The sequence below is a fragment of the Aspergillus ruber genome (genome assembly GCF_000600275.1).
Source record: "Aspergillus ruber CBS 135680 unplaced genomic scaffold scaffold00062, whole genome shotgun sequence".
NCBI classification, from domain to species: domain Eukaryota; kingdom Fungi; phylum Ascomycota; class Eurotiomycetes; order Eurotiales; family Aspergillaceae; genus Aspergillus; species Aspergillus ruber.
This window is the reverse complement of record NW_024467358.1, coordinates 21,057-34,883: the sequence shown is the minus strand read 5'-3', so window position 1 is coordinate 34,883 and position 13,827 is coordinate 21,057. Positions and strand designations below refer to the sequence as shown.

Sequence of the window (13,827 nt, the reverse complement as noted above, 5' to 3'; positions counted from 1 at the left end):
AAAAAAAAAAAAAAAAAAAAAAAAAAAAAAAAAAAAAAAAAAAAAAAAAAAAAAAAAAGGGTGCAGCGCTTTATAAACCGTCATAGATCAAGCCAAAATACAGCCGCAGATATGATGAATCCAGAATCCGCGCCATTGCGGATTCAGCGCGGTTTGGCGTGGATTTTGCGGACCCGCCATGCCACTCTGGGGCTGCCAGCCAGCGGCAGATCCTCAGCACAAAGGCAGGAGCCACCACCTTCTCAGCTAGGCTGGAAAAACCTCAGTTCTGTACAACCATCTGCAGATGCCATTAGGCTGACAAGTTCACTAAATTCAGGGACTTCCAGGCTTACTTCTGGGTCGCCCACCTCTTTTCTCCCTGTTTTCCCTTTCCATCTGTTTGACCTCCCCTTTTCCTTCCCATTTATTGTTTTTTTATTCAAACCGAAGAAGCTCAAGCTGCCTCTCAACAGACAACAGCTGTGAGAACCCAAGCAGCCCCCCTGCGTAAGGGGCTACCTGTATTTAGATGATAAATGGTAGTTTAGCTAGAGGACAGACAGTTCCGATCTGCCCATCGTACGTCCTGCTCTGGGACCAGGGTTTTTCCGCGGAAAACCCTCGACGTTAAATAGATCAATCAATCAATATTGAGGCTCAGGAATCGGGATTCGAGAAATCGATTGTCCGGACTGCACGAGGCTATTACGATTTACGAGTGAGGATTATCAGACGAAACTGAGACTAATCTAGGAAACCGAACGCCAGGAAATGCTTCCCGAACAAGCTCATGTAACACGACCAGGAGATAGGAAGGGCTAAATGTGGATATCAATTAGATATTGTCAGAATGAAAGGACATTTAACAGGCATATCACACTAGGTCGGTTATCTTCCTGCCTCGGCCCGACTGATCTGTTCCAAGGCATCTTTGATCAATTCTCGAGTCTCTCCATTTGCACACAGAGCATCCCGAGCAGCTATCACACCCTGTTTCCACTCATTCCACCGTTCAACGTCAAAGCCCCTTTCCTCACATCCATCGTCGTTGTCAAAAGGCCGCTGATTTTTACAATGAGACCAAAGCCGGTCTGCCGCGATCTTGATCCACAGAGAGGCTGCTCGTACTGCTGTTTCGGACTGTTCCCCTTTTTGGCAATCTCTATCGCCATCAAAAGCGTCATTTAATGCGAACAGGCCAAAGTTTGCAAAGTCCAAGGGATGCAAGGACTTGGTATCATCATAGTCAACTTTTGCAGCGGCAGTAAGCTGTGCTAAGAAGGCATTTTTATTTTCCCATTTTATTATCTCAGCTTGTGTGTGAATTTTATGGTGATCTGGAAATGATATTAGAATAGATACATAGGTAATATCATAGTAAATATAAACTTACCAAAGTTCCAAAAATCAGTAACATATATTCCTAATGTGGGAAGATCTTGCCACACACATTGTCCGTCTTGATCTCTAACCTGCTCTCTTGTTTTTGGATTTCTCACAGAGGTTTTCTGGAGCTGTGAGACAAATTCAACAAGATTTGCCTGCTCAGCAGGTACGGTATTGGTAGCAATGTCCATAATCAGAGCGCAGAGATTGAAGGCAAAGCCATCATCTAATGTAGTGAGCTCTTTCAAAGTAAGATTGACAACCTTTTCTACTGCTTCTTCTACCGACGCATTAGGATATCTGACGAGGTTGTAGAGAATGTTGAACTCGTCAATTGGTAAGTGGTGGGGATCGAAATTTTCCTTGACGGCGTTGAAGAGGGAGCTTTCCATTGTGTCAAAGATATCCACGAGGGTTTGCACAAAGGCGGGGTTGGGGGGGGGGGGGGGGGGGCAGAAATGTAGTTCTATAATATAAATGTAAAGGTCGTTTTGTGGGGTCAGCCACAGCCTCTTTTTATTTTAAGTTGCGGGGCCAAAACAAACAAGGCTCATTTTCTTCATTTCATGCCAAACTATTTTCTAGTTTAATTAGATATATCATTCGAGGCTATGGGGACGAATTATCAGGGTCCTTCTGCAGGGTCTCTCCTTAGCTGGTAAGGCTGAATTAATTTCGGCCCCCTAGAGGCTATGAGATCTTCATCATGGCGGTAAACAGAGTATTTCCATGATGGCTAAAGGGGTGCTATTTGCTAAATAGACAGGAAATCTATATAAAGGGCTCACGAATCTTTAATTACCGACCACCGTCAACCAAACGAAATCTCAACACTTCAAATACTATCTACGCTTTAGCAATCCACGCACATGCTATAGCCAAGAGACTACATACCCGAGGTCATCAACCCACCATCCAGTGGGTTCCAGGACACGCAGGGATAGAAGGAAATGAGAAAGCCAACCAGGTAGCAAAGCAGGCAGCCAACAAACCCCCAGGAAGAGGCCCAAGAGAGATCTCCCTGGCATTTGCCTGTAGAGCCCAAACAGAAGCCATCACAATATGGAAGCAGAGATGGCTCACCAAAAAGCTCAGCCAACAATCTCAACAAGGTCAACGAATGTACAGGCCGCGGAAAAACTGGCAGCTCAACCCAACAGCTGCAGTTGCTCCCAAGCATCTAGCAAGCCGGCACTTTCAACTGAAGTCAGGACATGCAGCCATTGGAGTATATCTATATCAAATCAAGGCCCAAGAGGATGCAACCTGCAGAGATTGTGGCTTATCAAGGGAAACAATGCACCATCTTCTCTTTGAATGCCGAAAATGGCGACACCAGCGAAACAAGCTCTACAAGGATCTGGAGATGGATGGGGTCGTGAGACCCGCTGGTGCAGAGGAACACCCACAGGGACGACTGTTAGGAGAGCCCAGAGCTACCAGGGCGCTACTAGAATTTCTGGCTAGTACTAGGGTGGCTCTAACCCGAGCACATTCTCAGCGAACGGCGGAAATGGCCCGAAGAGACAATGAATGGGGACTGGAAGCACTGGAAGAGGCGATTAGAACAGGAGAAGGATAGGAGGGAGGGTAGCCTAAGCTGAATTCCCAGCTTAGGCCACACCCATCCTGCTCTGAAACACAAGGAGAGCACTCGGCTCGAAAGCCCTGCGCATACAGGCGGTTTGGGGCGAGGAAAAGGATCAGAAAGATTATAGAAGGAGGCTAGTGCCTCAGGAGCTTATGGGGATAAAAGACTGGAATAGCTACCAGCCTCAAGTCCACGAATAAGGGTCTATCATAGCTCTAGGGCTCGGCATGGACAATAAACTTGATTAAATGATAATAATATTTCGTTAACTGGCTTCCCATGGAGCAGACCGTGAACCCTGCGATCCTCGTAGAGATTTCTGAATTAACCTCCTACACCCCATGCCGGTAAAAACTTTTTTCTCGCAATGTCAACCGTATTCTTGTATTCTTCGGAAATCGTACGCATAATGGAGAGCGTCGGTTTTACAGAGCTCCTTGGGCTGCTCTAACCTCTCTCACTCTCCTGTAATGAAACATTGACCTTGACTGAGCTGTACACGTAGATTCATAGTCTCCATCATTTCTATATGTTGTCTCACTTCCCATTCGTAACCCTAACCTGTTTATATATCGCGCCATTTCTCTGCTTCACCTTCAGTGTTTAATTTTAGTATGGTTTACGAATAAACCTGACCATGCACAGATTATCTTTACAAAGTACATACTGGATTTTCTACAATCTGTACGTAATAAAATGAATGGACGGCGGCGAGTGATGACCTATGCGTAGATCGCCGAAATAGGATCACCTAGGTTATCGGTACGTATCCCACCACCACATCCGACACTCAAGCTCCGCCTACATAGCTCCGACATACAACGATCTCCACGGATAACCGATCAGATTATAGACAGCTGTACGGATCACCATGTACTTCTCAACTTGTAGAGGCAAGATATATACATATGAAAGATATAAAAAGGCTCCTGACTACCCCGACATGACATGAACTCCCACCCATCAATTTGATCTTTATCAAATCTAGTATACAGAATGTTACCCCCGATTACACTCTTCTGCCTCGCGGTAGGCACATTATTTCTCTTCTCTCGCCTATTGTCTATTGGTAAACGACCGAAGAATTATCCCCCTGGGCCTCCTACATTGCCGATTATCGGGAATATTCATCAGGTACCCATCCTTTACCTTCTGGTCCTCTTATCTTTCTGGAAGTTACTGACAAGACTAGATGCCAAACCACGATGCCCACTTGCAATTCGAGAAATGGGCACGTGAATACGGTCCTATCTATAGTCTGATGCTGGGCACGAAGTGCCTTATTGTCATCTCGAGCGAAGAAGCTGTTAAGGAACTCCTCGACCGCCGGAGCCGCATCTACTCCCATCGCCAGGATATGTATATTGGACAGACGCTGTGCAGTGGTGGACTTCGCGTTCTCATGATGGTATGCCTTTCCCCTTACCACCTGAATCAGGCCAAGTACTAATAGAATAAACAGGGCTACGGCCCGACCTGGCGCATGTGCCGCAAAATGATCCACGGTCTCCTCAACGTCGTAACCTCAAAATCCTACCTCCCCTACCAAGTGCTCGAGAACAAGCAAATGCTGTACCAATTCCTCACCGAGCCCAACGACTTCCTCAAGCACATCCGGCGGTACTCCAACGCGCTGACAACAACAATGGTCTTTGGCTGGCGCACACCCACCTACGAAGATCCCAAGATGATGCAGCTTTTTGATGGGTTCTCCGAGTTTTCGGATATCAACCAGACCGGCACAGCGGCGATGGTTGATTTCTTTCCGCTTCTGGGCAAGTTGCCGGAGTTTCTTGTGCCGGCGCAGCGGAAGGCAAAGGAGTTGCATAAAAACGAGAAGGCGCTTTATTTAAGTCATTGGCTACAGGCGAAAAAGGATATTCGGGCTGGTACTATCAAGCCATGTTTCTGCAAGGGCATGTTTGAGGCGCAGAAGTCTGAGGGTTTCAGTGATGACCAGGCTGCTTATATCTCCGGAACTCTCCTGGAAGCTGGCTCTGACACTACTTCTTCCACGCTCTACGCCTTCGTCCAAGCAATGCTCGTCTATCCCGACGTGCAGCAAAAAGCACAAGCCGAAATCGACCGCGTCATCGGCCCCTCCCGCATCCCATCCATGGATGACATCGATGCCCTCCCTTACATCCGCTGCATCATGAAAGAAACACTCCGCTGGATGCCCACAACCATCATGGGTGCCGTCCCGCATGCAGTCACCCAAGACGATGAGTATATGGGCTACTTTATCCCCGCGGGCGCAGGAGTCCTCCACAACGTCTGGGCCATCCACATGGATCCCGACCGGCACCCCAAACCCCGCCGCTTCAACCCAGACCGGTACTCCGGCGACGAGCAGAGTCTGGGCGATGCAGCTGCGAACCCTGACCCATCAAAGCGCGATGTCTTCACATTCGGTGCGGGGCGGCGCATTTGCCCTGGTATTCATGTTGCAGAGAGGAGTTTGTTTCTGGGTATGGCGCGGATTCTGTGGGCATTTGACATTCTACCCAAGATTAATGTGAGGACAGGGGAGAAAATTATGCCTGATACAGAGAGGTTGACGCAGGGATTTGTTTGTATGCCAGAGCCGTTTGAGGCGGACATTAAACCTCGGTCGAAAGAGAGGGCGGGTGTTGTGGTTAGGGAGTGGGAGGAGGCGAGGAAGGAGAATTTGGATGAGAGGTTGCAGTGGACAACGCAGTAGTTTTGGCTACCATTATGATACATTGTTATGAATACATCACTGTCGATTGACATATAACACAGTTCCGTGGTCGTAATTAGACAATACTCGATGTCGTCCCACAAGGCTTATCATCCAAAACAACGTGCTCCGGCGCCTTTCCATCCTTCAACGGAATCATCAACCCTATAGTCTGCTCATCACTCGGATACGTCGCATAATGTCCCTCGCCCTCCGTATCCATCGCGAAAAACAATCCATGCCCACCGCCCAAAATAACCGACTGCTGTTCCGGCACCGTCGGCACGGTGATATTGATCGATCCGGAGAGGTACACGACAATCTGTGCGTTGGGCGCATTGTGTAGTCCGTAATCTTCGTGTGGCGGGCGCACGACGTAGTTTACTTTAGTTACGTCTGCGAGACCTAGGTTCATGGCGCCGGCCACCGTGCCATCGAGGGTCGCGGCGTCGAAGGGGGTGGTTAGTTGCCAGCATTCGAAGGCGGAGGAGGTGTTGTCAGGCGTGTTGACGATGGCGGTTGCGGTAAGGTGTTTGTCCTGGTTCTTTCTAGGTGCGGCCAAGACGCTGGAGGAGAGGGAGAGGATGGAGAGGAGAGTAAAGAGGCCCATTTTGTACGATAAATTAGGTATATTTTGCGGGTGTATGGGGTCACTGCTGTATACAAGTGGTTTGCGAAAAAATTGCGGATGCATCAAATGTGCAGCAAGAGCGATATTTATCACTCAATATCTGCCAATTCCGCAGACTGAAACCGAGCGAACACCTCCTATTATTATTATGGAACTGCTTTCAAAAAGAGGCCAATCAAGGTCGTCGATCTATAAACCATAACATGATTGCCGAAGTCAAATGCGGATTCTTGCCCCACCGGGATGTTGGTCGGCATGATGATGATCGGCTTCGGAATGTTCATGGCTGAGCTGAAGTATGCTTTTTGTTCGTACTATGTATTGAACTATCAGATAGTTGATATTTCGGCCGATATATTATTTCCTGGTACACTCTCGGCACAGGCGAACACACGTGCTGAGTTTTCAAGTTTGTAAAAGAGTGTGTTGTATTCAATTGCACATGGCTCGTTTTGTAGTCTAAACGATTGTTTCCCTTCAGCCAGCGTCATAGTTCCTGGTGCCTTCCGAACACAATCATTCCATTCAGATATGTGGTAAGTGTGTCGGTGCTTGATGGTTTAGCTTTGAGCCTCTGGGGACTGGTGAAGGAAGGACTTTAATACCTTTTCTCGATGACTGTCTCATGTTCCAGCCGAATCCCAGGGGAGCCTGGTATTGTCGCTGGTACATTATAGACAGATTATCACTACTTTCCTGCTGGTGAAATAACACCGCCCGAGTTAACAGGTGTCTGAAGGACCTTTGCAAAACAAAACCTGTGCGGCCGCAGACTTCACTGAGTGAGTATACAAGAACGGGAACTCTCACTGCTCTGACCAAAATCTCATGAATCGGGCTTCGCCATTATAGCGCATAATGTTCCGTTAAATGCTGTTGAAATGCCTCGGGTTACAAATTCGCAAGAACCGAGACTCATCACGGGTCAGCTATAGGGTGACAAAATTTTTTTGCCTTCGTGCGTGCTATGTTCTCGGGGGTGACTGTAATATGTCTCGGGACTCATCGCGAGACAACAATAAAGACAGACGCGACACTCCAAATCACTTCAAAGATTCTCGCTGACATGGGTGAAATTTGATCGGAGTCGGCATTGACGCTTCCTTCACGCGTGGAGAAGTCGACCCATATTATGAAACGACGCGGCTTCCATCCCATAGATTGGCTCGAACACTTGAATTACTTCTTCTCACGGTGAGTATGTAAGCAATTGACGAATCAATTCAGTGGATGAGCGGAAGCCACCTGGCACCAGTTCGCGCGGCGCCTGCACTGGATTCAATGTGCGGATCCTTGGCCACGATTTAGGGGATCTGTTAGACCATGAGCCTGAATGGAACCAGAATAAGAGTGCGTCTGCCTTGTTAGTCATGCTTGCAACCCGACAGCAGCCCCGTCCTCATTGTGATAACCATCACGAATATACTTCAGGGCTGGATAACGGCGTTCAAAGGAGCGGTCATTAGTGCAGACCCCACCGTTGTTAAGCACAGAGGGCGAGTAAGGTGAACGAAAGAATCAGTTGCGTGATGTGCACAAATAAGTCAAAACCAATGAAAGGACGAAAGCCGTATTGGAATGGAGTGCGCACTCCATTCACCTTAAGCCCTCTCTGCTGCCCCGGAGAAAACATCGGACGAACAGTTACGGATAACAGATATGGGCACGTCTATTCATAAAAACTTGTATTTATTTTCTTCTCCCTCTTCTCCCTCTTCTTTTCTATCTTCTTTTTATTTATTTTTATTTATTTTTTTATGCTATCTAAATGGATTGTCTCTGCGAACTTCATTAAGCTCATACTCCAATTGCCATTAAAGGTGTATCAGGACTCATATTGTCGATATTCCTGACATCCAGGAGGGTGAGCGGGAACCACAAACGCCTTCCCAGCAGGTTAACCTAGTGAAACCAAGTACTTCGTGAGAAAAGGATGTATAAAGCGGTGTTAATTCATAAACTCCTGTATAACAGAAGCAACTAATAACTAAAAACTTGCCACCGCTGAAAGCTCAAAATCAAATCATTTGCCTGCTGCATACTCGTCTCATCATACTTCTTCAGAATCGAATCCAGCGGTTCATCATCCAACCTCTCTAACTCATTCCTCGGCTGTGACCCCGACACGCACAACTCCGTAAGCTGATTGACCATCAAATTCGCCAGTAACCAGTACTCGGGACAGTATCTGCAGAAGCCTACTCGCCGCCACATTCGTTCGGGTTGGTGCATAATTACTTGGGCGTTGTAATAGCCGTCGTCGTCGTCGGCGCGGCTGACGTGTGGGGAGAGTTTGGGGGGAAGCGATGTTATAGAGAGTTCCCAGATAGCGCGCCAGTTATCTAGTGCGTTACGAATTGGGGCAAGGAGTTGAACGGTGCCCCAGGAGTTGCTGCGGTATTGGAAGATTTGGGAGTGGATGGCGGAGGTTAGGGCGAACAGGTTTAGTGGGCCTAAGGCGGCTAGGTCGTAGCGGAGATTCATTGCCAGGTTCTCCTGGAAGAGGCTTTTGAATGCATTGCAGAAAGATATCTTCCAGTATTGGCTGTTTGCAGGAAGGAGACGTTTGATTTGTTCGTAGCAGTCATCTGCTGTCGATGCTTGGAAACAGGCATCCGGCACGGCCATGTGGATTTTCATTTCCTTGATTACCATGCGGGGAGGGAGATTGTTGAAGAGAACGAATGCTGTATCGAGGAGGAAGATCCAAATCAGGACGCGAATTAGCTCTTCTCGAGTGGCGAAATCCTTCCATTCGAATTGGTATCGAGTATGCTCGCTGTATTTAGCATGTTTGACGGTCGTCAAGTCGATGTCTCGAGCAGTCTATCAATTAGCATATACGTTAGACAGGTTCAGTATCGGCGGACTTACAGAAACAAGACTAGCAAAGCGATAACGTCGAATCCGCCGTTTGCTCGCATCACTACCTTCCCAGTTCTGGTATAAGCACACCATGTAAGCTGCTTGGAGTGCCTGGACGATGTTTCGATGTAGACTAGGACAGGATGTCGCAGAAGTGAAATCACTATTAAAGTCTTCATCGGTAAAGACAAGCTCCTCGACACAGTTGAACCACATCCGCGCCTCTTCGTGATCGGACGTTTCGGGCGACATGCACGCACCTGTTGGGTTAGCTAAATGTACATTCAGAATGGGAAAAACAAAAAAAAAAAAAGCCTACCAAGTAAGGTCATAGCAGCTAATACGGTTGGCTTAGCTGACGTTGAATCGAAACTAGGTCGATGAACGAAATTGACATTCGGATGCCAGACCGCCCAATATAATCCTAGGTATCTGCGCAGGTTCACTGGCGAGAAGAACCGTAGACATGACTGCTGTAAACCTGGTGACCAGTCCAGTGTGACAGAGCTATTCCGTGGCTTCACCATCACCACATCCTTGATGAGGTGTAATATCTGATGGGTCTTGAGCGAAAGAGGGTCATTCAGCCATTTCAGCGATAATCCATCGATTAAGGGCGATCCCGGCATATCCAACACCTCTGGTGAAGATGATGGTGATGATGATGATGCCCCACATTCACTTTCTACCTCGCGTTCCAGGCTAGAAAGCACCTGCGCCCGTTCCTCTGGTGTCCCGCAGTCAAAGCTATACGCCAGCCCCGTGTTGCTAGTCATCTTGTCGAGAAACTGAAACGAAGTATGCATATTATCCGGCCCCGGTGGACCCTCCGATGCCATTGCAATTAAATCCTGCCAGCTAGGGCTGGCGTGGTCCAGCACGTTCGGATCGCTGAGCGCCATCGCATCATGTTCACCAGAATTCGCCACCAAATTGTCCGCACCAAAGTCCGACCAGCGAAAAGCCATCGTAAGTGTCGTTTCTGGCGCCGGCGGTGCTCGTGCTAGCTCTGCATTTCCCGGACTCGCTATTGTGTTCCTATCCTCTGAAGGCGCGACAGAATAACAGCACTCAACCATCTGCTGCGCGCAGCGATCACACGGCTGCTGCAAATTACATGCTTTTTTCTGTCGCACGCAGCGATCACAAGCTCTCCGACGAGTTGTCAGCCCCCGTGATCCCCTTCTCTCCAAACAAGTCTGCAGGTGTCTTCTCAGCACATCCGCCCGCTGAAACCGCCCGTCGCACTGCGGACATCGGTGGGGGCGTTCGGAAGTATGAGAACTACGGTGGCGCTTCAGGTGTTCACGACGCTTGTAATGTTTCGGACAAATTGGGCATTGATAGATCGAATTTGACTGCATTTCGGTTGCAATTGAGGGATGTAGTGGGTTGGGATATGGCTGTGGGAGGCTGTGGGAGGCTGTGAAGTGGGAGACCTCGATACCGCTTTGGGAAAGCCGAATGCCGGGGATTATGTGGGGTAGTGTGGGGGAACACGTGATGTTATAGGGGCCTTCAGTGGTTTCCTGATTGGTGAAAATCCGGAGAAGTGTAATAACTATTCAGTGATTAGTTTGTGCTTTCAAGATACATGCTTTTTCCATGTGAAGGTAAATATGTTGCAAACACAACCTCGTTCATCTCTTTTTCTCGGATTTGTTTATATGACATGTCAATCTCGAAGGAATTCAATGTATTGAGGAGCTGTATCTGTTTTTTGAGAGCACAGATAATAATAACCTGGTCAGCATCATAAAACTTCTGTTGGATGTAATCCCATATCTAGTAAACAAGTGCCTCCCGAGTAGCTCTTAACTGATTGCCAACTGTATACCTTTATCAATGGATCAGTATTCTGCAAATATATAACCTCATTAAAGTGATGCCCTGCTGGATAGGTCATAAGGCATTGCTTTTGAATGGTTGCAGAGATACGATCAATATTTGAGAATGATGCATGGATTTCAGCAAGTGTATATGCATCATATCCATGACAAAATGACTCCAGCTCTGGACTCCGAATGAGTTGAGCTATAATATAGTTAGCAAGCACTTGGAAAGTAGCTGAGAAGCACTTACCCTAAAGTTAAGCTGGGGTTTCTCATCTGCCTGATTATCTTCTGAATTCCCATCCTAACTTGCTCCGGTGGTCTGATGTCACGGAGTACGGGCATTCACCAACAACGCAAGATGTTTGTAAACTTTGGCCTGTTTGAATATAGGGCAGGAACCCCCTTCGCACACTAGATAGCGCAGCGCTGGCAGGCCCAGCTTCCTTCTTTCCTTCTCCATGTTAGTATTTCGACAGAGAGTCTACCAATAAATTTATATTGTTCGAGACTGTCACATAATACTAACATCATCCTTACTCTTTTACACACCCCTTCTCTAGCGCATACAGCTAGGACTCCATTGGAGAGATCCACACGCTTGCGACAGAGAACCCCCAACAAACAATCAATGAATGAACTAGCCAAGATGGCTCGAGATGCCACTGAACGAACCCAGAGTCGACATGTGACGCTGGATATGAAGGAACAGGGTCGAAAGATTATCACCTACAAAGAATTTCTGGCACAGTGCCGCGACCACCCCAGTGAACTGTTTGACTATGTTGCTGATACCTTCAATAATATGATTGACCTCGAGAATGAATACTGTGGGCAAATGGATGGGAGCCTTGTCCAGACCCTTCGTACTGAGCTCCAAGAACACAAGACCTGACTGAAGGACAAGGAAGACCAGATAGATGATCTTGTGATGGAGCGTGATGAGTACAAGACTGCCTATGCCGAGGCACAGTTGCATTCTCGGGGGTTCACTGCAGAAAGTGTCAAATCAACAAGCAAGTCAGAGAAAGTTCCTGACCCACCTCTCCTCACCGATAGCAAAGACCCCAAGTTCGAGGACTGGATGATTGAGATGAAAGGAAAGTTCGTGGTGAATGCAGACCGGTTGGGTGATGATCAGATGAAGCGAATTTACCTTGTCTCCCGAACTAGCGGCCCTGCTCGACAGCAGTTGAGTGTCAGACTGCGTGAGGACACCACCAATCCCTATACTAGTGTTGAACAGATGTTCAAGACACTCACCACTGCTTTCCGGAACCCCCACCATCGCATGGAAGCTGATGCAGAACTGCAGAAACTGTACATGCGTCCGGGTGACAAGTTCCCTGAGTTCCTGGCCAAGTTTCTATTGCTGGCAAGTGAAGCAGGAATTCCTGGTGACTGATACAAGATTGAGCTCAACCGACGTCTCACTGACAAGGTCAAGGAACTGGCCCTTCCCTACATCAGTGAGGATAAAACTTTTGATGACTTCACAGCTTATGTGGGCACAGTTGTGACAGTCTCGAACAATATAAATTTATTGGTAGACTCTCTATCGAAATACTAACATGGAGAAGGAAAAGGAAGAAGCTGGGCCTGCCAGCGCTGCGCTATCTAGTGTGCGAAGGGGGTTCCTGCCCTATATTCAAACAGGCCAAAGTTTACAAACATCTTGCGTTGTTGGTGAATGCCCATACTCCATGACAATCACTACCAGAATGATTGGTCAGAAAAGCTCCCTATGATGGACTTTGCTGGCGCATTATTAGTGGGTGAGTCCACTGAGACTTCTCCCTTTCTCATTGACAGTGGTTACACCCCCAGAACGTCTTTTGACTGGACGTCAAAACTTAATGGAACAGTCACAGAGACAAATGCTCAGCAAAGACTACAACAATTAAAAGAGACATGGGACTGGGTGCAAGAACAAATCTGCACTACCCAGGCACGTCAACAATGGAATGCAAACTGTTCCAGGCGGGGAGTGGATTTCGATGTAGATGACATGATAATGGTATCAACAAAGAATTGGAACACAGGCCGCCCGAGCAAGAAGCTTGATCATCAGTGGGCGGGCCCCTTCCAGATCCTTGCAAAGGAGGGAAACGCGTTCTGGATTGATCTGCCAGACTCTATCAAGGTCCACCCAGTTATCAACCCAGAACACCTCCAAAGGGCCTCCACATCTGAACCTCTCCCTGGCCAGCACGCAGACGCACCACCACCGATCACTGTCAATGACCAAGATGAATGGGAAGTGGAAGAGATCCTTGCCTCCCGCCTGAGATACCGGAAACTGCAGTACCGAGCAAAGTGGATTGGTTATGACAACAACCTGAACTGGTACCCTGCCCGAGACTTCAAGAACAGTCCAGTGAAGCTGCAAATTTTCCACACAATGAACCCCGAAGCACCAGGTCCACCCTGTTGATTGCTTGAATGGCTCCGCGCGGCGGAAGATGAAGAGTTCCTGGATGACCATCCAGAGGACGATTATCCAGTTCCAAAGGACTGAGGGCAGCCCTTCATCCGGAAGGGAGGGGGTAATGTCACGGAGTACAGGCATTCACCAACAACGCAAGATGTTTGTAAACTTTGGCCTGTTTGAATATAGGGCAGGAACCCCCTTCGCATACTAGATAGCGCAGCGCTGGCAGGCCCAGCTTCTTTCTTTCCTTTTCCATGTTAGTATTTCGATAGAGAGTCTACCAATAAATTTATATTGTTCGAGACTGTCACACTGTAGTGGATTTTGGCATCAAATTATAGTATATTGTCTCATCCATTCATGCTGTCCTGTCTTTACAAAAGCAGCATCACCGCCTGGGGGCAG

General features: G+C 47.8%; 5 protein-coding genes across 5 annotated transcripts; 2 read left to right on the top strand and 3 right to left on the bottom strand.

Annotated features, from left to right (window-relative positions):
- Nucleotides 1-806: 806 nt before the first annotated feature.
- On the bottom strand, nt 807-1,760 carry EURHEDRAFT_511296 (DUF3632 domain-containing protein; the record flags this gene model as incomplete). The annotated part of the gene is made up of 2 exons (XM_040785970.1): nt 807-1,319; nt 1,376-1,760. 2 exons carry the CDS (start codon nt 1,758-1,760, stop codon nt 871-873), a joined length of 834 nt encoding a protein of 277 aa, XP_040633803.1. The 3' UTR covers nt 807-870.
- Nucleotides 1,761-3,955: 2,195 nt separating this feature from the next.
- On the top strand, nt 3,956-5,663 carry EURHEDRAFT_467988 (cytochrome P450; the record flags this gene model as incomplete). The annotated part of the gene is made up of 3 exons (XM_040785227.1): nt 3,956-4,093; nt 4,152-4,367; nt 4,422-5,663. The coding sequence occupies 3 exons, from the start codon at nt 3,956-3,958 to the stop codon at nt 5,661-5,663; spliced, it is 1,596 nt and encodes a 531-aa protein (XP_040633802.1).
- EURHEDRAFT_417781 (uncharacterized protein) lies at nt 5,501-6,392 on the bottom strand. Its single transcript, XM_040783276.1, has one exon. The coding sequence runs from the start codon at nt 6,271-6,273 to the stop codon at nt 5,740-5,742; it is 534 nt and encodes a 177-aa protein (XP_040633801.1). The 5' UTR covers nt 6,274-6,392; the 3' UTR covers nt 5,501-5,739.
- A 1,882-nt stretch (nt 6,393-8,274) lies between these two features.
- EURHEDRAFT_467961 (putative C2H2 transcription factor) lies at nt 8,275-10,523 on the bottom strand (the record flags this gene model as incomplete). The annotated part of the gene is made up of 3 exons (XM_040785225.1): nt 8,275-9,120; nt 9,169-9,419; nt 9,479-10,523. 3 exons carry the CDS (start codon nt 10,521-10,523, stop codon nt 8,275-8,277), a joined length of 2,142 nt encoding a protein of 713 aa, XP_040633800.1.
- Nucleotides 10,524-11,895: 1,372 nt separating this feature from the next.
- On the top strand, nt 11,896-12,396 carry EURHEDRAFT_467955 (uncharacterized protein; the record flags this gene model as incomplete). Its single annotated transcript, XM_040785224.1, has 1 exon — nt 11,896-12,396. A coding segment is annotated over one exon (501 nt), but the record flags the coding sequence as incomplete, so codon positions are not given.
- Between the last annotated feature and the right edge of the window lie 1,431 nt (nt 12,397-13,827).

Bases quoted from the DNA above. Each gene is read 5' to 3' on its own strand.
- EURHEDRAFT_417781 (XM_040783276.1), bottom strand. From the start codon at position 6,273: ATGGGCCTCTTTACTCTCCTCTCCATCCTCTCCCTCTCCTCCAGCGTC.